The sequence below is a fragment of the Haematobia irritans genome, chromosome 4, assembly GCF_050003625.1.
Source record: "Haematobia irritans isolate KBUSLIRL chromosome 4, ASM5000362v1, whole genome shotgun sequence".
In the NCBI taxonomy this organism is placed as follows: Eukaryota; Metazoa; Arthropoda; class Insecta; order Diptera; family Muscidae; genus Haematobia; species Haematobia irritans.
The window spans coordinates 88,479,737-88,506,506 of NC_134400.1; the positions used below are offsets into that span (position 1 = coordinate 88,479,737).

The 26,770-nt window shown below is 32.2% G+C and overlaps 1 protein-coding gene and 1 long non-coding RNA gene across 3 annotated transcripts; both read right to left on the reverse strand.

The window, feature by feature from the left end:
- Positions 1-673: 673 nt before the first annotated feature.
- Positions 674-26,308, reverse strand: KFase (kynurenine formamidase). Of its 2 annotated transcripts, XM_075306690.1 has the most exons (3): positions 26,101-26,278; positions 6,659-6,763; positions 674-4,733 (listed from the first exon to the last, which is right to left on the reverse strand). In XM_075306690.1, exons 1-3 carry the CDS (start codon positions 26,228-26,230, stop codon positions 4,060-4,062), a joined length of 909 nt encoding a protein of 302 aa, XP_075162805.1. In that variant the 5' UTR covers positions 26,231-26,278; the 3' UTR covers positions 674-4,059. The 2 variants fall into 2 exon arrangements, with proteins under 2 accessions (XP_075162805.1, XP_075162806.1); XM_075306691.1 differs by lacking the exon at positions 6,659-6,763 and having other exon boundaries at positions 26,101-26,308.
- LOC142235437 (uncharacterized) lies at positions 16,285-17,091 on the reverse strand. The gene is made up of 2 exons (XR_012721857.1): positions 16,734-17,091; positions 16,285-16,680 (listed from the first exon to the last, which is right to left on the reverse strand). It is a non-coding gene; the product is annotated as an uncharacterized LOC142235437 (long non-coding RNA).
- Positions 26,309-26,770: the final 462 nt, after the last annotated feature.

Here is a 26,770-nt window from a genome sequence, read left to right on the forward strand (position 1 = left end):
TAATTGGTCCAGTGATGATTCAATACTCATGGAAAGTGTGTTTCCTGCGGTCTGAAAAATACAAGGCACATATCTACCCATCTGACTTATGTTTATTTCCAGCTACTGATTGCAAAATGATGGTCATTACCAATTCGGCCGATGGGAGGGGTTTCGCCTTTTTCGGAGCATTTGGAAGGCAGGATTTTATTAGAGGTCTGTACAAACAAACAAATATCGTATGTGTGTATTTTACTTTTTATAATTGAAAACTGAGCAACTAAAGCTATCGGAGCATTATTGTTCATAGATTTATTATAATTAAAAACTAAGAACTAGCTAGTTGAAGATTGTTATTACATCAAATATTTAAAAATTCCGAAAATTTCGTGATCTTTTCGGGATCCCGGGATTCCATATTTTGAAATCCCAAATCCCTGGATTTATAAATATCGATCCCGAATGACAGCTCTACATTTTAACAATACCAAAATCATTTGAGGTTCAATTGTCTAAATATGTCATAACTTTTCTTTACTTTCTTTAATGAGGTTATAATGAACTTAAAGTTTCCGATATTGTTATAACGGTGTTCTACTGTACTTATTTCTTCGAAAGACAAATATCTTAATTTTATTAGAACAAGTTTTTAAAACTAAGCTTTATTTTAAATAATATATTATTTCAAAGGAAGTTTTGTGTTTAATAACGAAATATTTATTTAAAACGGCTTCAGTCACGAAAATGATATTACATACATATAAATTTAAATGGTGATTAATTCATTCATCTAATGTCAATATTAATTATGAATTAATTATTTCAATATTTGATCAGTGTATTTACAAAACAAACGAACAAAATACAAAAAAATATGGATATCTACGTTTTATTTGGATAGAAAGCTCAGTGTGGGGTTTATAAAGGGTTTTCCAACAATAGTTGTTATCACCTGGCACTTTTGCAGCTTTTATTCTTTTTACATTTGACGAATAGTTCACCACTGTGGCTACGTCATCGAAATTGTCGTAACTCGAAAACCTTGAGTTATTTTTGAGAAGCCTCTTCATCCTCAACGGGCTCAATGGGCCTTACTTTGACCAAAATCATAATGGGTCAACAGTAACGGTGAATTAGAGTGACTAATGATTTTTTTATGGCCAGAGTTGGATGTTATTGATCTAGGCAGCGAAGCATTGCTCTTTTACTGAAAATGTTATCTCACAAAGATTTGATCACAAATCTTGGGAATTAACATGCAATTACTTTTTTGGGGCAAGTCAAAGATAAGGTCCACTCCAACAGTCCTGATCCAGAGATATCATTCGTGAGGCTATCGGGGACATATGGGAGCCACGTTGCGATTTAGTTATTCAAAATTTATTTCAACGTGGTCGTAAGGGTCGGAATATATTATTTATATTATATTGTTTTTAACTATTAAAAATTTTCATTGAATAACAAAATAACACCACTTATTGGAAACCCCTTTACTAGCGCCATGAAGTAGAGGCGTGCACGTGACACGAAATTGTCGTGAATCACGAAAAATTTCGGCGTGAGTGTTCGTGAGCGTGATTAACGAACCAAAAGTCGTTACAATTTTTATTGACATCTGGGATGTTAACCCTTTGACGATAAATGGGATATATGTGTCCCATTTCGTATTTCCGTTGTAAAATCTTCATTTATCAACCAATTTTCAAAAAAAAAAAAATAGATTCTATCGACGCAGAACACAAGTAGCTATGAAGTTGTTGTAGGAAAGTTATAAACATGAAAAATCTGAAATTTTTTTCACTATTTTTTTTTTTTATATTTCAAGTATTGGTTGTCTGAGGTAGCTGTATTTTTGGTATAATGTGTATCAACTCATCCTCTATCGATAACGCTTTAAATGGGCTAATTCGGCAACATAGTTTTTCTAAAAAGGTACCGACACTAATGGGACATATGTGCCCCATTCATCGTCTAGGATAAGAAAAGTGATCAACCAACACAATGTGGGGATTGTATGGATACTCATTACTATTTTTAATCCAAAAACGTCTAAACTCTTCTTGGCTTATAGGAAAAATAACAACTTTTTACAATAAATTTTGGATTAAGAGCAAGCTTACACAAAGTGGTCAAAACCATGCACGCATGGTCATGAATACTAGCTAACAGGTTGGCTGGTAAGTCCCCGGTCTGACACATAGATGGCGTCGCTAGTATTAAATGCATATTATTTTTATATAGTACCAACCTTCAAATGATTCGTGTCAAAATTTGACGTATGTAAGTCAATTAGTTTGTGAGATAGAGCGTCTTTTGTGAAGCAACTTTTGTTATTGTGAAAAAAAATGGAAAAAAAGGAATTTCGTGTTTTGATCAAATACTGTTTTCAGAAGGGGAAAAATACGGTGGAAGCAAAAACATGGCTTGATAATGAGTTTCCGGACTCTGCCCCCGGGAAATCGACAATAATTGATTGGTATGCAAAATTTAAGCGTGGTGAAATGAGCACGGAGGACGGTGAACGCAGTGGACGCCCGAAAGAGGTGGTTACCGACGAAAACATCAAAAAATCCACAAAATGATTTTGAATGACCGTAAAATGAAGTTGATCGAGATAGCAGAGGCCTTAAAGGTATCAAAGGAACGTGTTGGTCATATCATTCATCAATATTTGGACATGCGGAAGCTCTGTGCAAAATGGGCGCCGCGCGAGCTCACATTTGACCAAAAACAAAAACGTGTTGATGATTCTGAAAATGTTATCTCTCTTTGTGAGATAACATTTTCCGTCGATATGTGACAATGGATGAAACATGGCTCCATCACTACACTCCTGAGTCCAATCGACAGTCGGCTGAGTGGACAGCGACCGGTGAACCGTCTCCGAAGCGTGGAAAGACTCAAAAGTCCGCTGGCAAAGTAATGGCCTGTGTTTTTTGGGATGCGCATGGAATAATTTTTATCGATTATCTTGAGAAGGGAAAACCCATCAACAGTGACTATTATATGGCGTTATTGGAGCGTTTGAAGGTCGAAATCGCGGCAAAACGGACCCATATGAAGAAGAAAAAAGTGTTGTTCCACCAAGACAACGCACCGTGCCACAAGTCATTGAGAACGATGGCAAAAATTCATGAATTAGGCTTCGAATTGCTTCCCCACCCACCGTATTCTCCAGATCTGATCCCCAGCGACTTTTTCTTGTTCTCAGACCTCAAAAGGATGCTCGCAGGGAAAAAATGTGGCTGCAATTAGGAGGTGATTGCCGAAACTGAGGCCTATTTTGAGCGTTGTATCGCTCTTGAAGGGAACTATGTTGAATAATAAAAACGAATTTTGACAAAAAAATGTGTTTTTCTTTGTAAGACCGGGGACTTATCAGCCAACCCATTAAGTCACGTATTTTTTGTGTTGGTTGTATTTTACAAATCCTAACAAAGCTCTTGATGTGTTTTGTAGTGAATTACATAAAATATTAAAAAAAAATTCTTGAAGACGAATGCCCCATGAAATTTCTCGTAGAAGGAAATATTTTTTTTAATATTTTGATATAAATTCACAAGAAAAACTTATTTTTATCGAGCGGTTAATTCTTCGTCGTTAAAGGGTTAAGAGTTTAAGAACGCTCTCGATTTTAATCATGCTCATGTTTTCAAACATGTCCCTAAGGTAAATGAGACATAAAATTATTCGTGAGTCACGCCATTTTTCGTGAGCCACGATATTTTTCCTGAGTCACGGTATTTATCGTGAGTTACGACATTTCGTGCGTCAGTGTGCGTGATTACAAATTTTCTTTTCGTGAGTGTGCGTGAGTCCTACCAAACAATATCGTGCGTGAGTGTGCGTGAGTAAGATTTTTCCGTCGTGAGTGTGCGTGAGTAAAATATTACTCACGTGCACACCTCAACCATGAAGTGAAAAATAACTCTTAAATGTGACGTGACACCTCAGCCGTATATCTGATACCATGAGCAAATACGATAATTTAGTTGGAAATAAATTGGAAATCAGGAAAGTTAAGTTTTGTTCGACGATGATATTAAGCTATAACTATCATGAATCACATGTTCGTAATCACTATATATTCAATTCGTTTCGTATATAGCAACTGACGACTGAGTCACGATTGGAACAATCTTCTATGATGTCAAAGTGGTCATAAAATGAAAACATTCGAAAATTTATATTCATATTTAATTGCATCAGTGTATATGCATAATTTTGTGATTGTTTCTTAAATGCTTCGCTATCGTTTTCCGCCACTATAATGTGAACTTTAAGTCGCTGGTTTAGGGATTGTCTAATGAGGTCCTTGTTATAGGTCCAAGTAATTGGTGATAATTCGAAGGCAAGTTTGTCATTCAAGGCCAATATGTTATTGGGATTACAACTTTGAAATGACCAAAGTTGACGCAAATCATACAGACCACTTATTAGGAAAAGGTTGTCTATTAAATGCAATTGTTGATAGTCTTGAATGTTCTGAAATAGTTGCAATGCTAAATGGGCTCCAGCAGAATGGCCGCAAACTGAAATCCTTGGAGTTTGGGTTTGTTTTGCGTATACCGACAACCATTTGTAAAAATTCGTTAGTTGCTGAGTCAATTCTTGTAAGGTTACTTTCGGGCAGATATCGTAGTCCACTAATATCACGCGGTAATTATCAATGAGAGTGTGTACAATGGGACCCGATGTAGTTTTATCCAATTCCTGCCAGAATCCTCCATGAATGTAAACGAATATAGGAGAACCTGTAAACGGAAGACACATATTTATATTAAGAAAATGACAATTTTTCCAAAATAATTTCGCTAAAACCGAACTTTCATTCGCCTCAAAATACTCGATTTAAGAGAATACACCACCAACATTATCTCGATTTAAGGGAATACACTACCAACATTTCTAGTTAAAGGTGGGTATTAAGTTCGAGTTTAGCCGCTAAAATCGTCATTTTTTCACGATTACTTTTTTTTAATAATCCATTTTTATGAATACAAACTTTGTGAAAATTTGCTTTGGTATACCATCAAGTTATAATGAAATCTGCAACAAATGTGTATAATTTTATGACTTTTTTACTGATTTAGTTTTCACTTTAGTGAAAATTAGCTGCTAAACTCGAACTTAATACTCACCTTTAAGCTAAATAAACATTACTAATTGTTGATTTGTTTCCATCGCTATGAAGTTATAATAAGACTTGCTAAAAAAGTTGTTTTATAAATTTGTTTAACCAAGTTTCGCATTATTGGGGAGTGAAAGTTACAATTTTGTGCGAAAAAGCTAGAAAATCAGTTTTCAGAAAAAATCGTTTTATGAAATTTTCATTGTTTTTTCCTATGTAAAAGTAAATTAACAACACTAGTTTACAAAATATTTTTTTTTCATGAACATTTGATGAGATGTGACTTTTCTTATGTATTTTGATCTGCTGAATTCGAAACAATTAAAAAAAAATTATGGAACAGTTTTTGAGATATCCCGTTATTTTTAGTTTTTCGCTCTTCTTGCGCTATGCAAATTATATCTCGAATTAGACATTTCTAATTATATTTTAATTCTAATTATATCGTTGTTGATACTTAAATGAAAATTATTGAGATGACGAACTATCGTGTATAAGTTAAGTGGTTCAAAAAATATCGAAGCAAAAAGGGCAAATGTTCAAAAAAAATCATGTTTTACAGCGACCCTTTTCCGCCAGACAAGTACAAAGCATTAAAAAAAATCCGATGTCAAATCATGACAATATGAGCAATACACTCACACAAAAATGCCACTCGGCCACACAAAAATACATTTCTGTGTGGGTGAGTGGCTCATATTTACATGATTTGACATCGGATTTGTTCACTCAATTGCTTATAACTTTGTCATTTTTCGATCGTTTTTCATCTAGTTGGTCTCCTCGTGTTTTGTTTCAATGTGAAACATCTTCAGTTTGGTCTATAATTTAACCCGGAATCGTCTTACAAACAAGCAACGCTTGCAAATTATTGAATTTTATTATCAATATGCGTGTTATGAAAGTTTATCGCGCGATTCTTGTTTTTGACGAAGCTCATTGTTTGCTCAATGGATACTTAAATAAGTGGAATTGTTGAAATAAGTTGTATAAGAGAAATGCGTTTTCTATGCTAGACAAAAATACATTCATACACCCAAAGAATTTTGCTAGTAGACACAGCAAAAAAATCTGCTAAAAATCCTAACAAAATAATGTTGCCCAAAGTATTTCTACTTTAGGTAACATTCTAAAGCCAAAAAATTTTAAGAGCTGTTATCCGCCAGACCACAAAGTACAAAAATGCAAATATCGACTGCTGTTTTAGCAGTGTTTTTCTACGAGTGTATTTGGACGACAAGAAATATTTGTGCTTAGGGCAACATTTTTACTGTAGCATTAAATTCATTGTAATTACATAAATTTAAGTCTGTTTTTTTTTTTAATGTGAAATTTTCTTAAACAACAGAAAAAATAATTATTTTTAACACGCTTTTAAAACTATTAACTTATTTTTATATTATTATTAGCTAAATTTTTCTAAAATAAACATGAATTTTCTTTATTGGTGGATTAACTTTTTTGAGTGTATGGTAGGAAGAACTAATGTATGTACTTAAAGTAGAGCTCGACCAAAGCGTTTTTTATATATATAGAGGTACATATTACCAATTTCATTATCTTTGTAGTATATATCTAAGAGTTGATTGTCATCTACTCCTCCATAACGAACATCCAGATGTGTTTGATATAAATCACGAGCCAATTCAGTCGCTGAAATAAGTATAAATATAAGAAAATAATGTAAACACAAGTATATGTAAAATTTATAGTATATTTTAAGTAGGATTTAAAGTTTGAGACTAGCGCATTTTTTGTGGACTGTCAATGCCAATATAGTACCAAAGCCCAGTACCTTCCTGTTAATGGATCTTTTGTTCGCCTCGAAACAAGCCATCGTCAAAAATCCCTCATTGAAATCTCGAAAATAATATTCTCTCGATTCACGAATGTTTCGGTGTCCTGTAATAATTCTAAAAGTTTGAATGTATGTACCACCAAATTTTCGTTATTTTATTTTAGTTTTTTTTTCTATTATTTTAGTTATTTTACTTTCATTCTACACGAACGAATGATTGGTTTCTTGGCGACTTTTGTGTTGTATGTGTGATTTTCGTAGAAATTAGGAAGAATGTATTATATATATTATTTAACATTTTCCTATCTGATAATTAAAATTCCAAAATGAAGACGAATGAATGGGTTTGAATGATATATTATTTAATTTTTTTTTTCAACTAATACCGACTACTATATTATTTTATTAGTGTCACGAAGTTCAAGATGGTTATTGGTAAAATTTACAAATTTTAAGATATTCTGACCTTTTTTGTGGGAAACACAAATTTATGCTTTATTTGTGTATAATTTCTCCTCTTTCTTAGTTAATTTAACTAACGTATGCAAAAAAATTAATAAAGTCAAGGAAACTTTTTCAAAAAATAATAATTCTATAAACTAATATAGAATTAAATCGGCTTTAGTGTCATATAGGTTAGGTTAGGTTATGTGGCAGCCCGATGTATCAGGCTCACTTAGACTATTCAGTCCATTGTGATAAAATTATGTGATAGTGTCATATAAGTTTCACTTTTTTGTAGTGTAGATTTTGGAATGATCCGTATACCATAACAATTCCAACTGAAAAAAGTAAGTCACGATGAATCCCGTACTACAACACATTTTGCTTGAAAACATATCTAGGATCAATAAAATTACAATTAGAATTCAGATGTCATTTATCGAATTTTCATTCTAATTTTGCGATATATGAATAAAGCTATACACGTACAAACAAATCCAAGTTTAAAAAGTACAAAATGTTTTCTTCACTGAAAAAAAAATTTACGTGATATTATGCAAACTAAATTTTTGGATGCGCAATTTAAAAAATAATAAGGACAAATTTCTTTAAAATAATGGCATTTTAATTAAAACAAAGTTTATAATCTTTACTTCAAAAAATTTTTTTCATTACATTTAGGTCATTTATCGAATTTTCATTCTAATTTTGCGATATATGAATAAAGCTATACACGTACAAACAAATCCAAGTTTAAAAAGTACAAAATGTTTTCTTCACTGAAAAAAAAAAATTACGTGATATTATGCAAACTAAATTTTTGGATGCGCAATTTAAAAAATAATAAGGACAAATTTCTTTAAAATAATGGCATTTTAATTAAAACAAAGTTTATAATCTTTACTTCAAAAAATTTTTTTCATTAAATTTAGGACACAAATTTTGTAAATTTGCGTACCTCCGTTAAAGTCAAAGACATGAACTAAGGAAAATCTTGCTTAAAATAAAGAAACACATTTTTGATTTAAAGAAATCGTCCTTAAATTAACTAAAATGTTGAATCTTTAGATTTAAGATAAAAAAGCTTTAAATATAGGCTAAGTCTTATTTTGAGGATTTAGCATCTTTGGTTTAAAGTTTTTTTTTTTAATTAAGACAACATTTTTGCTTTGAGGTATCCCCTATAATTTGGATTTTTAAACTGACATTTGTTTGTACGTGAATAACTTTATTAATATAAAGAAAGAAAATGCAAATTCGATAAATAATATCTGAATCGTAATTTTAATTTTATTGATCCTAGATTTAAGGCAAGATAGTCACTAAAAAAATGTCTTTATTTTAAAGAAGCCGCATCTTTGGCTCAGAATCAATACCAAAAACCTTAAGAGAAGGTTAAAATCTTTGGATTCAAGTAAACTTTTTTTGAGTGTTGACTCCAAATAATCTTTTAACCAAAGATGCAAAAGATAATTTAAAGATCATTTCTTTAAATCATACACGTTTTTCTTTATTCGAAGAAAAGTTTTCCTTAGTTCAAAGATATACGGCTTTAACGGATTTCCAAGATTCGTATCCTATATTTAATGAAAAAATTTTAAAGCAAATGTTATAAACTTTCTTTCAAATAAAATTTCATTATTTTAAGGAAATTTGTCCTTCATATTGTGTAAATTGCGTGTCATAAAATTTAGGTTGCATACTCGTTCATATTAGATTAATATTTTTTCAGTGTGGATAAAAGAAAAATTTCCTGTATTCTAAAAAGTATGTTTCCTTAAGTTTGGAAAGGATTGAATACTTTATACACTGAAGTATTCATAATTTTTTTTTACTATGGTGCACGAAATTTCTACCAATTTTAATTAAATTTCTACGTTTAAGTAAAGAGTTTACTTGGATCCAAAGATTTTGACCTTCCCTGAAGAATTTTGGTATAAAATATGAATCAAAGATGCGACTTCTTTAAACTAAAGACATGTTTTAGCGACATATCTGGCTTTGAATCTAGTATCAATAAAATTAAAACTACACTCATGGAAAAAAGTCTCAGTCAATGTCTTTATAAAATGTTTACTTTATAATTTTTTCCCCAAAGCATATTTAAGAACCAAAAGTAGTTGTTAGGTATATTTTTACACTGTAATATATACTTAGAAGCTCCTACACGCTCACAAAAAATCGCTTCTGTAACATATACTCCCAAACATATTTTGCTTCAAGCATATACATTTTTGGGTATTGCCCAAACATTTATATGTTTGATCTCTTCCAATATATAATATGTTTGAAAGCATATTGGTCTAAACAATATATGTTTGGGTAGTCTAAGTTCCAAACATTTTGTATTTTTGCATCCAAATTCAATAATGTTGTCTTCCAAAAAACAATATGTTATTATGTGAACATATAATATGTTTGGAAGCATTTTGCACCCAAAAATATTATATGCTTAAAAAAAATTCTCCCAAACAATATTGTGCTCAAAATTTTATTTATTTATTTATATATTTACAATCATCATGAATTATGAAAATAAACAGGTAATATAGGTGCTAACAACATAGGTTTTCGACCTGAATGCTCAAAATTTTGTTTCTGCCCAATTGTATATTCCCCCACATCTTTCTCACTTCCACGAGATTTTTTAGTTCTTAGCACCTTTTTCTGTAATACAAACATTGTAGAAGAAATTATTCGATTGTATGATTTTTTTATTTTAATTTTACCTTTTGCCGGACGGGGATTCGAACAGCGGACCACACAGTTTGTAAGGATCAAAGAAGTAGCTGATCAATTGCCCAAGGAAAAATAAAATGTTAATTTTGTAATAACAAGCAACAACCACCAACTTAATTCAATATCGCTCCCTGTTAAATAGCGCTCCAAGCTACTAAACACATATATGGTTATAGGCTATTTCTAAATTAATATATGTTTGCATCCAAGCATATTATATTTACAAACATTTTATGTCCCAAACATAATATGTTCTAACATATTAACATATATGTCCCAAACATGTTATGCTAGTTTATGAACATAATATGCTTGCACTCAAAAATATTGTGTTTAAAAATTTGTGTTCCAAACATATAATGTTTATAGCCAAACATATGAAAAACAGTCTTTTTCATCCGTGTAAATGCGATCAGTAAACATTTTGTTTGCTGTTATGCCCATTAGACTGAAGTTATAGGTTCAATTAATGTTTTATTTTATCAAGAATGAATAAAAAATCAGACTTCAACATAACTAGACAATTAATTTATAAAAAGCAACTAAAAGTAGTTCCACATTTTTCTCCAGCAAAAAATTTGGGTGTTGAAGAAGTTAATTATTTTAACTACTAATTAAATTTTTTATAACTCGTTTTTTCGTATTTTTAATGTTTTTTTTTTTTTTGATAGGTTAAAAAAGAGTAAGAATTTATAAAATTGTAAAAATTTTTCCAATTTTACCGCAAAAATGCTAAATCCATTCTAGAAAATTTTAATATTTTAATAATTTTTGAAAATATTCGAGGTCAAAATTATATATTGCCATTGGCAACTACTACCCAATGTAAAGTCGTAAATAGGTTTTCAAATTCTGAGGGGCTAAAATTTGTCTGGGGGGTCTAAGCCCCCTCCCCATAACCTACGTTTATGGTTATGCCTCAATTTGATAAATATTCAGATTTTTGGGCAAATACTATAGATATTCATAAAATATTGTTTTAATTGTGTTACGATAGCCCCTAATTTGAAATTTTTATTTGTTTCAGCCAAGCTAAAATATGTTTTAATGTAATCGTGCTTAAAAATAGTTTTAGCAGAAAAAATTGCTGTTTTAGCAGATTTTTCTGCTGTTTCTACTAACAAATTTCAAATTATGACGGTTACTTCAAAGAAAACAAGTATATACGGCCGTAAGTTCGGCCAGGCCGAAGCTTATGTACCCTCCATCATGGATTGCGTAGAAACTTCATCTAAACACTGCCATCCACAATCGAATTACTTAAGTTGCGGTAACGCTTGCCGATGGCAAGGTATCTTAAAACCTCCTAACACCATCTTCTAAATTGTATGTAAGTCCATACGTGGTATATATTAAATCAAAAAAGATCGATCCAATACGTATATAATTCAGTTTGACAAAGTAGACATAAAATTTTGACAAAAGTTTCTACAGAAATAAAATTTTAACAAAATTTTCTATAGAAATAAAATTTTCACAAAATTTTCTATAGAAATAAAATCTTGGTAGATTATTTTTGGCTCGAGTGGCAACCATGATTATGAACCGAATAAAATTTGAACAAAATTTTCTATAGAAATAAAATTTTCACAATGATGAAAATTTTATTATGAACCGAATAAAATTTTAACAAAATTTTCTCTAGAAATAAAATTTTGACAAAATTTTCTATAGAAATAAAATTTTGACAAAATTTTCTGTAGAAATAAAATGTTGGTAGATTATTTTTGGATCTAGTGGCAACCATGATTATGAACCGATATGGACCAATTTTTGTGTGATTGGACCAATTTTGGTATGGTTGTTAGCGACCGGATCGGATGAATTTTGCTCCTCCAAGATCGGATGAAATTTGCTTCTCTTTGGGGGCTATATATAATTATGGACCGATGTGGACCAATTTTTGCATGATTGTTAGATACCATATACCAACACCATGTACCAAATTTCAGCCGGATCGGATGAAATATGCTTCTCTTAGAGGCTCCACAAACCAAAGCTGGGGATCGGTTTATATGGGGGCTATATATAATTAAGGACCGATATGGACCAATTTTTGCATGGTTGTTAGAGACCATATACCAACATCATGTACCAAATTTCAGCCGGATCGGATGAAATTTTCTTCTCTTTGAGGCTCCGCAAGCCAAATCTGGGGATCGGTTTATATGGGGGCTATATATAATTATGGACCGATGTGAACCAATTTTTGCACGGTTGTTAGAGACCATATACCAACATCATGTACCAAATTTCAGCCGGATCGGATGAAATTTGCTTCTCTTTTAGGCTCCGCAAGCCAAATCTGGAGATCGGTTTATATGGGGGCTATATATAATTATGGACCGATGTGGACCAATTTTTGCGTGGTTGTTAGAGACCATATACCAACACCATATACCAAATTTCAGACGGATCGGATGAAATTTGCTTCTCTTTTAGGCTCCGCAAGCCAAATCTGGGGATCGGTTTATATGGGGGCTATATATAATTATGGACCGATGTGGACCAATTTTTGCGTGGTTGTTAGATACCATGTACCAACACCATATACCAAATTTCAGCCGGATCGGATGAAATATGCTTCTGTTAGAGGCTCCACAAGCCAAATCTGAGGGTCCCTTTATATGGGGGCTATACGTAAAAGTGGACCAGCGTTGCCAGAATTGTTTCACCAAAAACCGCTAGATTTGCCCAAAAAAATAGCTAAAAAAGGCTAAAAAATGCTAAAAAATAGCTAGAAAAAAGCTAAATTTTTTGTATCAAAAGTCACATTTTTGATTGAAATTTAACAAACTTAAAGGCTTTATTTCACTTACAATGCATATTATTTTCATTTTAATTCCACTTCTGTGAGACTGTAACAATATCTAAGGCATATTAGCTCTGTTTGCGTATTCGATACATTTTGATTACTATCACAAATTTTTTACTGGAAGTCCTTCGTTTTGTGGGAGCTACCTTCCCAACACCTCTATTTTATTTACTTGTTATTTTAAAATATTAAATGATCTAAGCATGCTTTGGATTTGGTAAAAAAATGATTTGTCATTTTTTTAAATAAAATTTTAGTTTGGATTTGAAATTGTGAAAAATTCGAAATACATTACTTTTATTTAAATTGTAGAAAATACCTATAGTTTACATTTCCCAGTAAAAATATTTTCCTTTTCTTCATGAGCTATCAAAGTGCTTTAGAAACGTGCTAACGCCAACTTAAATTTCCAAATTCAGACTCGACTTCAAGTAGAAATTATTGTATATATATGTTTTTAAAATAAAGTGTTGAAAAACATCTTTTAATTTTGAACGCTATTTTGGTTTGTGGTTAAGATGCAAAAACTCCTCACATTTAAAGACTATTTCATTAATTCTTCCTTATTTCATGAAAACATACCCATTTTTAAGTTGAATCACTTAATTATAAGGACAAAACGACTTTGTCGTCTTTTGGACAAGGAAAACAGTTTATATAAAAGAAATTCACAAATGCTATTATAACCAAAATTCGCGTTCGTATTTTAAGGAGACGACAATATTTTTTCAGGGCACAAAGCTATTCACATCTACTATTTTAATTTAGTAATATCGTAATAACTTTAGAATATTATAATAACATAAAAAGGATAAACGAGTCAAATGATAATATTCCCAATAATTTACTGACAGTTTATCTAACAAATTTGTATGGTAATAGTAGATTTAAAGTTTACGATAACTTTTATGTATATAATGAAAAAACTTTACAACAAGGTGTATTTGCTACAAAAATGCCCGCATAATGGCTGGACTCATTATTAATGTTTCAACTGAGCTTTGAAATATGTGGAAACTCTTATACTTGCAGCAAAGCTTAGATAAAAACGCCGATTTATCCATATTTCAATAGAAACATGTCGAAAATAAAAAAAGCCAAAAATAGCTAAAAAGGTCATGAAAAAAAGCCAGAAAAAAAGCTAAAAGCTAAATGCATTTTTTTCCCGCTAAACGTCTTCAAAAAAAGCCAAATCTAGCGGGAAAAAAGCTAAATTGGCAACGCTGAAGTGGACCGATATGGCCCATTTTCAATACCAACCGACCTACATCGATAACAACTACTTGTGCCAAGTTTCAAGTCGATAGCTTGTTTCGTTCGGAAGTTAGCGTGATTTCAACAGACGGACGGACGGACGGACATGCTTAGATCGACTCAGAATTTCACCACGACCCAGAATATATATACTTTATGGGGTCTTAGAGCAATATTTCGATGTGTTACAAACGGAATGACAAAGTTAATATACCCCCATCCTATGATGGAGGGTATAAAAATGTTTCTTTAATTCCATAAAAACATTACATCATAGATGCTAAATCCTCACAACAAGACTTAAAATATATATTTAAAGCGTTTTTATCTTAAATATAAAGACTAGACAATATTTCAGTTTATTTGAATCTTTAAATCAAAAATGAGTTTCTTTAGTTTAAGGAAAATTTTCTTTGGTTCAAAGACATACGACTGTAGCGGAGGGAAGCAAATTTCCAAAATTTGTGTTCCAAAATTAATTAAAAATAATTTGAAGCAAAGATTATAAACTACAATAAAATTTCTTTATTTTAAAGAAATTTGTCCTTAATAATGTGTAAATGGCGTATCCTAAAATTTAGGTTGTTTTTCTTGTCCAAAAGTCTATTAACTTATCAATGAAGTCGTTTTGTCCTTATGTTAAGTGATTCGACTTGAAACTGTGTATCTTTACATGAAATTTAATAATAATTTTGATAGCTAAGGCTATGATTCGCAAAGCGAGAAGGTTGCACTTTTCTGCTCGGTTTGAATATTTGGACTCATGTGGCATGTGGAGGATTTTGCGTAGGTCTGGGTGTGTTACTGATGACTTCGTGGAAACTAATTTGGATGTCGAATGTATCAATTCTTTTTTTGCTAACGGTTCAGCTCTTGGCAGCCGAATTGAAGAATTTGATTTTGATAGTTTCCATGAGTCAGATTCGCCGTTTTCTTTTCGTGGTGTCAATGAGCTTGAGCTTCTTGAAGCGATGGGAAAAGTTAAATCGAGGTCGGTAGGATTGGATGGTGTGCCTATTCATTTTATTAAATCTATTTTCCCGCTTGTATCAAACTTTATTTTGGATTTGGTGAATTGCATTTTGACAACGTCCACTTTTCCTTCCGCTTGGAAGAATGCTCGTGTAGTTCCTATACCGAAGTCTCGAGTTGTTTCTGAACCTGCTGATTTACGTCCAATTTCAATATTACCTGCAATTTCTAAAATTGTTGAGCATATTATGAAGGGCAGATACTTATGGCTACTTCTAATCTTATTCATGAGTCTCAATATGCGTTCCGCCAAGGTCTAAATACTACGCATCTGCTCTTGTCACTGACGGATCATGTCCGCACAGATATTAACAATGGTTGTTCGAGCTCTCTTGTTTCTCTTGATCTATCTAAGGCCTTCGACTCCGTAAGTTATGCTAGATTAGTTGTTAAACTTGGTGGGCAGTTTGGATTTTCGTTATCGGCGTGTAAGCTTATTTATTCATGTTTGAGAAATAGGGAACAATTTGTTGCTATGAATGGTGCAGAATCTAGCATTCTTCCACTTGCTTCTGGTATACCTCAGGGTTCGGTCTTGGGCCCACTCTTATTCATCCTGTATGTTAATGGTATCCACTGCTACACTGATTCTAGGGTGTGTAGAACGTTCGTTTTCGCGGATGACGTTTTCTTGTTGTTTAGCGGTTGTGGTTCTTCTACTGAGAACTTTGAGATTGAGATTAATGCCGTGTTGGATCGTTTTAGACATTGGGCATAGATGAATGATGTGTTGGTTAATGTGGGTAAGACTAAAGCCTTGATGTTTAGGTCGAATAGGGGGCTCTCTCAATTACCCAATTTGTTCCTTGGATATGAACGCATTGAATTTGTTGATATGCATCGTTGTTTGGGTGTTGTACTTGACTCGGAGCTCTCGTTTCAATTCCATATTGATGCTCTGTCTGGTAGGATCTGGGGGCTAATCACGGCATTCGATATCGAGAACTTTTGATCGAAATCTAAATTTTTCGGATCACGGGAGTCGATATCGAGTTTTTTTGATCGACAATTTTTTCGATTGGTAAATTGCAATCGTAAAACATTTTTCAATGTTTTTTACATTGTTTTCGCCATATAGGAATAGTAAATATATTAGTTTTAGTTCGAATTGTTGCTAGTTTGTAGTAAATTTACATATAATGAACATATTTTTAATATTTAGGACCAATGCAATTCCAATAAAAGTTAAACAAAAATTGGTCATAGTAGTGTTCGCAGCGAGCATTCTAGCTTGACAAAGAACCATATATAAAGCGCACATGTTAGATCGATATTCAAGAGATTGTGATCGACCAAATACCGTACCATTCCGTGACAACATAACGCTTCTGGACCACCTTGTAAGAATAGTGAATTATGAAGGCTCCCACTCGCAAAAAGTTTTAAGACGGCAGACAATTGTAAAGTGATAAAATTGACGTTGACATGCCACCAAAAATTATTTTCCATTTGAACGCCTCCTTCGTCAGCCGAAATCGTCCATTGAGCCTACAAAAGGTGACTTTCTAACAGTGCACACCATTTCAAACCCATGTACTTACACCAATAACAATGTGCACTTTTTTCCTTATTTGTCGCCGAATTATTTTATATTCATCTCATCCTCCAATTAGGAAGGAATTTGGAGGAATGTAAAAAGAGATATGGGTCCATAAGATATAATGCAATACAATTTACTTTTTACTTTGAAACCTCCAAAAACATGTTTTTTTTTTTACATTCTATTTTGTGACGCCAACTTAGTTTTGTCATTTCATTTTGCTCTGCTTCGTTTTTTGCTGTTGGCAACGCTTGAGAAATTGCATCAAATTTCGATCGAATGCCGTGATCCAAACTTTTAATCGTATCGACAATTTTTTCGATACGATTATGAATTCGATATCGAATGCCGTGATTAGCCCCCTGGTCTACATTGCGTAGGATTTCTTCTTCGAATTTATTTTTACCACTCAATGTCAGACTCAAATTGGCTCACTCGCTCTTAATGTCTCAAGTTCTTTATGGTCTTGAAGTTATCTCAGGCTGCTCTGGACAACTTTTTGCGAAGTTAAGACGAACTGTGAATGTGATTGTGCGCTTTATTTACAATGTTCGAAGGAGGGATTCTATTTCTAGGTGCGTAAGGCGTTTTCTTGGTCTCTCTTTTCGCAATTTTGTTGACTATCGGAATCTGATTTTATTTTATAAGGTTATATATTACTCTAGGCCTGTATCTTTACGCTCTTCCTTCTCCTTTTCGCGCTCGTCGAGGAATCCACAGCTATTTGTTCCCCGTATTAGGAGAAGTATTTTTGCTAAATCTTTTCAAGTGAGAATTGTACGTTGTTGGAATGGGTTACCGCTTCAGTTGCGAATATTTTCACAGTGTAATAACTCCTTTCGGTTGAAACTGATGCAGTATATGGATTCGATCTTGCCACATTGAAACTACTCTTGGTCTATTTGTATATGTCTACCTCGTGCGGGACTAATATTATTTATTTATTTTTTACATTCCTAATACTGCTAATTTATAGTTAGGCTGGGGAGCCGACAAATTGAATACTGTTACAAAAAATTTGTTAAGAGTGCAAAAAAAGAAAACAATTTATAATGTATTTTGGTACTTGATTTTATTTAAATCATTTAAGTTAGATATTTTATCATTTTAATAAGTTATTTTTATATTCAGTTAAGAATTTTGTATTGTATTCAGGTATTCTTGCTAAGTAATATATATATATTGGCCTATGAAAGGCTTTGTATTACTAATTGTTAAATAAATGAAATGAAATGAAAATTGTTCAGAATTAATAAAATTGTCTTTTTGTTTGTACACCCAGAAAAAAGTGCCTTCGAAACTAAAGGAAAAAATTTTCATCAATATAGTTTATCCATTTTATTTCCATTAAGGTAAATTTTTGTGAAAAATAATAAAATTTACTCGTTTCTGTAAAAAAATCCTAAACTGTAAGCAGTTAGGAATAGTTCATTAACTAGAATAAGGCATGGAATTTTACTCATACTATTTTCTTCGCTGGGTATAAGAATTTACTACTGAAAAAGAAAATTTTATTCACCGATAAGAAAGCATTCGTAAAAATAAACAAAAACCGAACTAAAACCAAGTTTCCTCAAAATTAGTAAAATTTCTTATAAAATGATAATTGCGACTTCCTTTATAATAGAAAGTTTTTCATACATACGAACAACACTTGGCATAGAAAAATATTTTAGTTCATTCGTACTAAGAAGTATGAAATCCTTTCAAAACTTAAGGAAACACACTTGTTAGAATATAGGAAATTTTCCTAAATTTCTATTGTCTACCTGTAATCGATACCTGTCATCGTAATCGATGTGTTTGCGCGTGGGTGTAATCGATATATTTGCGCGTCGGTTGTTTTTTTAGTTGGAATCGCGTTGTTTCGGAGAGATTGTTAAAAAATAATATGGTAAAATAATATAATAAATAACAAATAAAATATATAAAATATTTGTTATTTTAAATTAGTGAGAAAAATTTTCGTTTTTTTAAATAAATCTATCAATGTTCGTGATAGTGTATAAAGAAAGAAAACACCAGCAGAATAACAACCCTTTCATTTGTCTTCATTTTGGAATCTTCAATTATCAGGTAATATTCAGTGACGCTAACCTTTTGCAACAAAAATGTTTTATGATTTTTTATATTTGTAGGTATTGAAATTGTAAAAGGAGGACAAAATCATTAGGCAGCAACTTATTAAAAGTGAAAAGTACAAGAAGAAGAAAAAGTGCGTTTTACAGTTGATAATATCACACGGAAATTGGAAATAGTGGAATAATAAACTAGTATTTCAAAGAGATTCGATGCTGTTGATTCTTAATAAATATATTCAATATAATAATAAAACATGTCTTTTATTGAAGATAAAATTGCTTATAGAAATAAATAAAATTGTATTTAAAAACGAAGGTAAGCAGTTCTAATTATGAAGTAAAAGTTTTACCACAAATGTGTAAGATTTGTCGAAATGAATGAAAAAATTTCAATAAAATCATTCCATATATGAATTCAAATTAGTTAAATTTTTTCATTCTGTAGTATAGTGGTATATAAATATAGGAAAATGTTAACTAATATATGGAATGCATTATTCCTAATTTCTACGAAAATCACATCGTTCAAACAAATAAAAATGTCTTTGGCGCTATACGAAGTTCAACTTTCTTCACAATGAGTTCATTTTAACTTAAAGAAGGGGTCACTTTTTTCTGGGTGTACCAAAGTCCTTAAAGGAAGGTCAAAATCTTTGGATCCAAGTATACTTTTTTGAGTGTAAGTACATTTTTCTTTAAGGGCGGCCCTGAGAAATTTGAAAAAATTCGCCACGACACAAAATTTTTCTACCATGAGGCATGAGGCAATTCTCGAGTTTTTCACACCCATTTCCTATGCTGTCTTCCTCTGTAGCGGCCAACATATTCTGGCATGGTGAAATGCTATTGAGTTAACCCTCCTGTATGTGATAACACCTGAAGCGATACCAGCGTTTTCGATTATTTACTGTAGGCGGATTCTTGTATGACGCACAAATTGCATATACAATGACTCACAAAAGTATTCGTCTTTTTATTTCTTGAAATCAAATGCATTTTAAATGTTTCCATGGACATACATAAAAGCAAAACGTTAACAAAAAATCATGAAATTAATTCCATTGTATTAATTTTAATCATTAAATCAAAAAAGTACAAAAAATGTTCACAAAAGTATTGGTCGCATCAGTAATCACATTGTATGAGACAGTATTTTGGTCCACTTAATATTTGGTATGGTGTCCTTTGTTAGCGCAAATGTCTTCCAGTCGTCTTGGCAGAGATTTTGCCCCATTCTTCCTGTAACACTTTTTAAGGGTTGTCTAAGTTGAAATTTGGTTTTGTCCGATCCACGATTCCAAATTAGACACTAGTTTTCAATGGGGTTGGTACCTGGGCTTTGAGGTGGCGTTTTGAGGTATTTGGTGTTGTGAAGAAGACACATTTTCACATCCCAGGCCGTGTGTTTGTGTTCGTTGCCTTGTTGGAACAAGAAGTCTTTATCTCGGAATCTCATTTTAGCAGCGATGGAGTGAAGATTTTCTTTCAAAATGTTTAAATACATTTTGGCGTTCATTATCCCATGCTGAGTGGAGTTGGAAACTTAGTTTTTTTTTTGAACGCCAAAAAACTAAGTTAAGTAAGATAATGAACGCCAAAATGTATTTAAACATTTTGTTAGTTGAATGTTCTGAACACACTGGATTTTTGAAGGAAAAACAATACGATTTTTTTAGTGGGGTTCGTTTTGTTCGCAGTAATATTGGCATTGAGGTTGCTTCAAAATTGGTCCATATTGAGGCACATCTTGCCAAATTCCAGGAACCGATGGGTATGGAATATGTATAGAAATATAAAAACATAGATCGACCCTGATTTCTATGAAGTTCTAATAACAGTTTTGTACTTGTACTAGTTTCACTATAGTGGATATATCCATGGATGACATATAATTATGTAATACCAAGCAACGAAACCAATGGAAACTTCAAAAATGACAAATTATTCTAAATAACGGTATTTTCTGAAAGGATGCTATTGTTACCAGTTGTTCAAACACACAAAAACGCGATTTCTTTACGCTGCTTTTTAAACTGTGCTAAAACCACTAATGTAATTTGTGGTGGGTCCCATTATGGGATGCCAGATGCCAAAAAGAGCACATTCAGCTTATAAAAAGAAAACATACGAAAAAAGAGCACACTTTTTCAAATAAAATAAAAACATTTAATTCCAATTTATTGAAATATAATTCATTTAAACATAACAAAAAGGTTCATAACATAAATATAAAATAAACCACTTTCAACTCAAGCTAATTTTCTTACAATTCTTTGTAAGTCATTTTTATACCCTCCATCATAGGATGGGGGTATATTAACTTTGTCATTCCGTTTGTAACACATCGAAATATTGCTCTAAGACCCCATAAAGTATATATATTCTGGGTCGTGGTGAAATTCTGAGTCGATCTAAGCATGTCCGTCCGTCCGTCCGTCTGTTGAAATCACGCTAACTTCCGAACGAAACAAGCTATCGACTTGAAACTTGGCACAAGTAGTTGTTATCGATGTAGGTCGGATGGTATTGAAAATGGGCCATATCGGTCCACTGTTACGTATAGCCCCCATATAAAGGGACCCTCAGATTTGGCTTGTGGAGCCTCTAACAGAAGCATATTTCATCCGATCCGGCTGAAATTTGGTACATAGTGTTGGTATATGGTCTCTAACAACCCTGCAAAAATTGGTCCACATCGGTCTATAATTATATATAGCCCCCATATAAACCGATCCCCAGATTTGGCTTGTGGAGCCTCTAAGAGAAGCAAATTTCATCCGATCCGGCTGAAATTTGGTACATGGTGTTGGTATAAGGTCTCTAACAGCCGTGGAAAAATTGGTCCACATCGGTCCATAATTATATATAGCCCCCATATAAACCGATCCCCAGATTTGGCTTGCGAAGTATATATATTCTGGGTCGTGGTGAAATTCTGAGTCGATCTAAGCATGTCCGTCCGTCCGTCCGTCCGTCTGTTGAAATCACGCTAACTTCCGAACGAAACAAGCTATCGACTTGAAACTTGGCACAAGTAGTTGTTATCGATGTAGGTCGGATGGTATTGAAAATGGGCCATATCGGTCCACTGTTACGTATAGCCCCCATATAAAGGGACCCTCAGATTTGGCTTGTGGAGCCTCTAACAGAAGCATATTTCATCCGATCCGGCTGAAATTTGGTACATAGTGTTGGTATATGGTCTCTAACAACCCTGCAAAAATTGGTCCACATCGGTCTATAATTATATATAGCCCCCATATAAACCGATCTCCAGATTTGGTTTGCGAAGCTTTAAAGAGAAGCAAATTGCATCCGATCCGGCTGAAATTTGGTACATGGTGTTGGTATAAGGTCTCTAACAGCCGTGGAAAAATTGGTCCACATCGGTCCATAATTATATATAGCCCCCATATAAAACGTTCTCCAGATTTGACCTCCGGAGCCTCTTGGAGGAGCAAAATTCATCCGATCCGGTTCAAATTAGGAACGTGGTGTTAGTATATGGTCGCTAACAACCATACCAAAATTGGTCCAATCACACAAAAATTGGTCCATATCGGTTCATAATCATGGTTGCCACTAGAGCCAAAACTAGTCTACCAAAATTTTATTTCTATAGAAAATTTTGTCAAAATTTTATTTCTATAAAAAATTTTGTCAAAATTTTATTTCTAGAGAAAATTTTGTTAAAATTTTATTCGGTTCATAATAAAATTTTCATCATTGTCAAAATTTTATTTCTATAGAAAATTTTGTTCAAATTTTATTCGGTTTATAATCATGGTTGCCACACGAGCCAAAAATAATCTACCAAGATTTTATTTCTATAGAAAATTTTGTCAAAAGTTTATTTCTATAGAAAATTTTGTTAAAATTTTATTTCTGTAGAAATTTTTGTCAAAATTTTCTTTCTATAGAAAATTTTGTCAAAATTTTTATTTCTATAGAAAATTTTGTGAAAATTTTATTTCTATAGAAAAATTTGTTAAAATTTTATTTCTGTAGAAAATTTTGCCAAAATTTTATGTCTACTTTGTCAAACTGAATTATATACGTATTGGATCGATCTTTTTTGATTTAATATATACCACGTATGGACTTACATACAATTTAGAAGATGGTGTTAGGAGGTTTTAAGATACCTTGCCATCGGCAAGCGTTACCGCAACTTAAGTAATTCGATTGTGGATGGCAGTGTTTAGAAGAAGTTTCTACGCAATCCATGATGGAGGGTACATAAGCTTCGGCCTGGCCGAACTTACGGCCGTATATACTTGTTTTTTGGTGTTTTTGTTAAAAATGTTATTGAAAGAAGTTTGTTTACATTTAGAACAGAGTCAAAGTGAAGAAGCAACATCGACGTGCTCTTCTTCGACTCTGATATATAAAGTAAAACACTATTTAATTAGAAAATAACGGCGTAGGAAAATCTCGTAGTGTGACATTTACGTATGTTCAGTTTACTTTTACCATTTATTGAATCGCGTTGGTGTAATATTTGTTGTGATGCATAAAAAGAACACAAAAACAGTACTTACCTAAAAATATATCACTTTTGCGTGCTCTTTTAGTAGGATGTCCATTACATCTCTTTTAAAGACATGTTCTCTTTTTGTGTTCCTATCTTTTTGTTCACTCTCTTTTTTTGGTGCGGTATTTTTATGTCCAACAGTGCTCTTTATGTACTCTATTTAAAAAAAATCCTAGATTCATGGAATTTTATTTATTTAGTAGGAATTCGCCACAATTGTTCGCCACTAATTGTTTACTGGGTTAAATCTGTTGACAATTTAAAGGCCGGAACACAATTGCGACGTTTCGACGTACGGCGTAAAAATTAGAAATAGATGTAATTGAACGTACGACGTAAATACGCCAATACGTTGTCGTCAATTTATTTTGTTTATTTTTTAAGAAAATGTGATTCTTTTTGTGTTTTATTGTTTTATTATATAATTATTTTGTTGTTTCTATCTTTAGAAACTATTATTATTTTAATTTTAACATCAATAAAATTATTAATTATTTAATAAAGAATTTTTTTTATTGTAAACTCTTTTTTAGTTAAAACGTTCTCTTTTTTTTAAAGCGAAAGTTCTCTTTTGAAAATTATCCATTTGGAAACCCCATAGACAATAGAAATACATAGATGTCCCACTCTTCTCTTTAAAAAAAAATGTGTCAGTTCCAAAAATTAATTTTCTGACATTTCGTTTTGTTTTTTTTTCGTTAAGAGAGATTCTTTTGTATTCGTTGTCCATTCACAATTAATTTTTTATGAGGAGTTTTTTATTACAGAACTCCCTGTTGTGTTGAAAAGAGTACCAAAAATCTCTCAATTCTCTTGATTTTCTTCGTTTATTCTTAATCTTCGGAACTGTCAAACTTAGTTTGACACCCATGGGACATCTATATGAATCTATTGTCTATGGGAAACCCTATCTTTTAGCCTATCTTGTTTTAAGAGCACATTTTATAAAAAAGAGCACGTCTGGCATCCCTAGTCCCATAGGACCTCATCACACATGAACGCACTAAACTGTTTCAAACAAATGTAAAAAGCGATTTAATGATTCAATCAAATACAAATTTATAGTTTCCAACATAAAACACTTTAATACAAGAAGTTATAAATCATCACGCTGAAAATCATATAAAAATCATGAGGTCCACCGGGACCTCATCACGCACAGAAGGGTTAAATTTACCAATTGCAACTTATGGCTATACCCAATAAACACAAACGTTTGCAAAATGCTAAATTTCAACAATTTTTCAAACATTTTTTCAAAGGATTAGGGTAATATTCAAGTTGAAAAATTGTTGAGAAAATCGCGTTCTCAACAAAAAACAGACATTACCCTCAACAGTGAAATTCAACACATTAGCAATAATATCTCAAGTGTTATCCTCAAATTGAAATGCATTGCTACTCAATAATTTGTCAAACAATTTTCGATGCGAGTCAAATTCAAAATTAGCATCGTTGCAAATACTTTTCAACCTAAATTTTTATGAATGATATCCCCACTTCAAATTGAAAGTCAAAGCCAAAATTCTATGAATTTTGTATAATTTATTCATTTTCATCAAAATAAAATATATAATAATACACTACACTACATAATACACTACAATACCAATTGATAAATAATAATCTTATTAAACAAATCAACAAATAAGAACAAAAAAAAAAAAACAAACAAACAACAAAACTTTAAATATCTTAAACATTATTAGTAAACACTTTTGTATTGATAATTCGTTTTCCTTCCTTTTGGTGTCATAAAACAGCATTAAAATTTATTAACATGTGGGCAATTTCAAATTAGGAACGTACTGGACCACGTGTTAGAACGAATTCACAAAATATCCATTTTAAACTGATAATAGCATATGAATTAAACTGGCGATGTGATGCACATTTTCATCCAGAAGTTGTTGATTTCAACAATTTGTTGTTTTTAACAATTTTAATTGGTTGCCTTGTAATGTTTCGGGAAACTTTTTCTTGTCGATAAGCCACTCATTTTTCGTTGGTCAGCTTCTTAATGTTTGCAAGAATGTAGCATCCAAAGATTTTAGTTTTCTGCAAAGAGATTTAAATTTAGTGACTTCTCTAAAGTGTTGGTTTAATTTTTCATATTGACGTACCAATTTTTATAAACTATTTGAAGCAATTCCAGTTAATTGTCCACCATTTTTTCATCGGTCAGCTTTTAAATGTTTTCAAGAACGTAGAATCCATAATTTTAGTTTTCTGCAAAGAGATATACATTTAGTGACTTCATTAAAGTTTTATTTCATTTTTTATTTTCACTTACCTCTTTTAATAAACTATTTGGTTATTTGTCTAAAATTTTCCATTTTTTTATTTCTTGCAATTGACCACGAACTTCGTTGCACAAATAAGTATTGAAAACCACATGGTTTTTTCCTTGCATTTTAGGGTAGTGTTTTGTCAAAGTTTTCTCATATTATCTTCAACACCTTTTCAAAGATTTCGTCAACATTTTGGCAAATTGGAAGTAATTCGCAAGCAATTTGAAGGTGTATTGAAGATGAGCTATTTCAAGTCAAGTTGAATTTATGTTGAAAATTATATTTACCCTCAAACTGAAAAGTTGTTGCATTTGAAACACGCTCATCCTGTGTTTATTGGGTAGTTAGCTCAATTCACCCTTCATTCATGTTGCACTTATAAGTCTTTGACGCATTGATTTGAGCTCAAATACTTCCTCAGTCTTTTTATACTATTCAATAGTATTGCCAATATACTCGTACCTTCTTTGGATACTTTTACGAAATGTCTTAACACTTCTGTATTGGGATGTTTGTAATTTTGAAAGCGTTTTGTGTGTAGACTTGGTGAATATCCAATTTCAGTATCAACCGTTTCCCTAGCGAAACTCATAATGACAACTTCTACGATCAGCACACCAAAAAATACTGAACAAACATAAGCTTCGTTAATAAAAAAATCTTATCATGTATTATGTATCAACTTGGGCCACAGAGATTAGAAAATAAAAACAACTTTCAATGATGAATGTATTTGAGCTCGACCGAAGAATCGGCTTCGGCCTTCTGCCAAAAATCGAATCGGCTTTCGGCGTCAAGAGGCTGATTAACCGAAGCCCAATCTTTTAAAAAATTATTTCATTTCGAATTGTCCCAGACAAAGCACCCGCTACAAATAAAACAAAAAGGTGAGTACTATGTAAGGTTTTTTCACCAAAACACTAAATTAAAAGTACAAATATATTTACGAAGACGATTATACTTTGATCAAGTCTTGCCAAATAATGGGTGGAAAAGATCCAAGGAATTAATTGCAAATAATTTTATATTTCTAAAATAATTAATTTAAAAAAGTAACCATGAAAATAAGCTGGTTTTCAGCTTGAAAACTGAGCATAGTACTCAGCTAAAAGCCCAAAATTCTTCATATGGG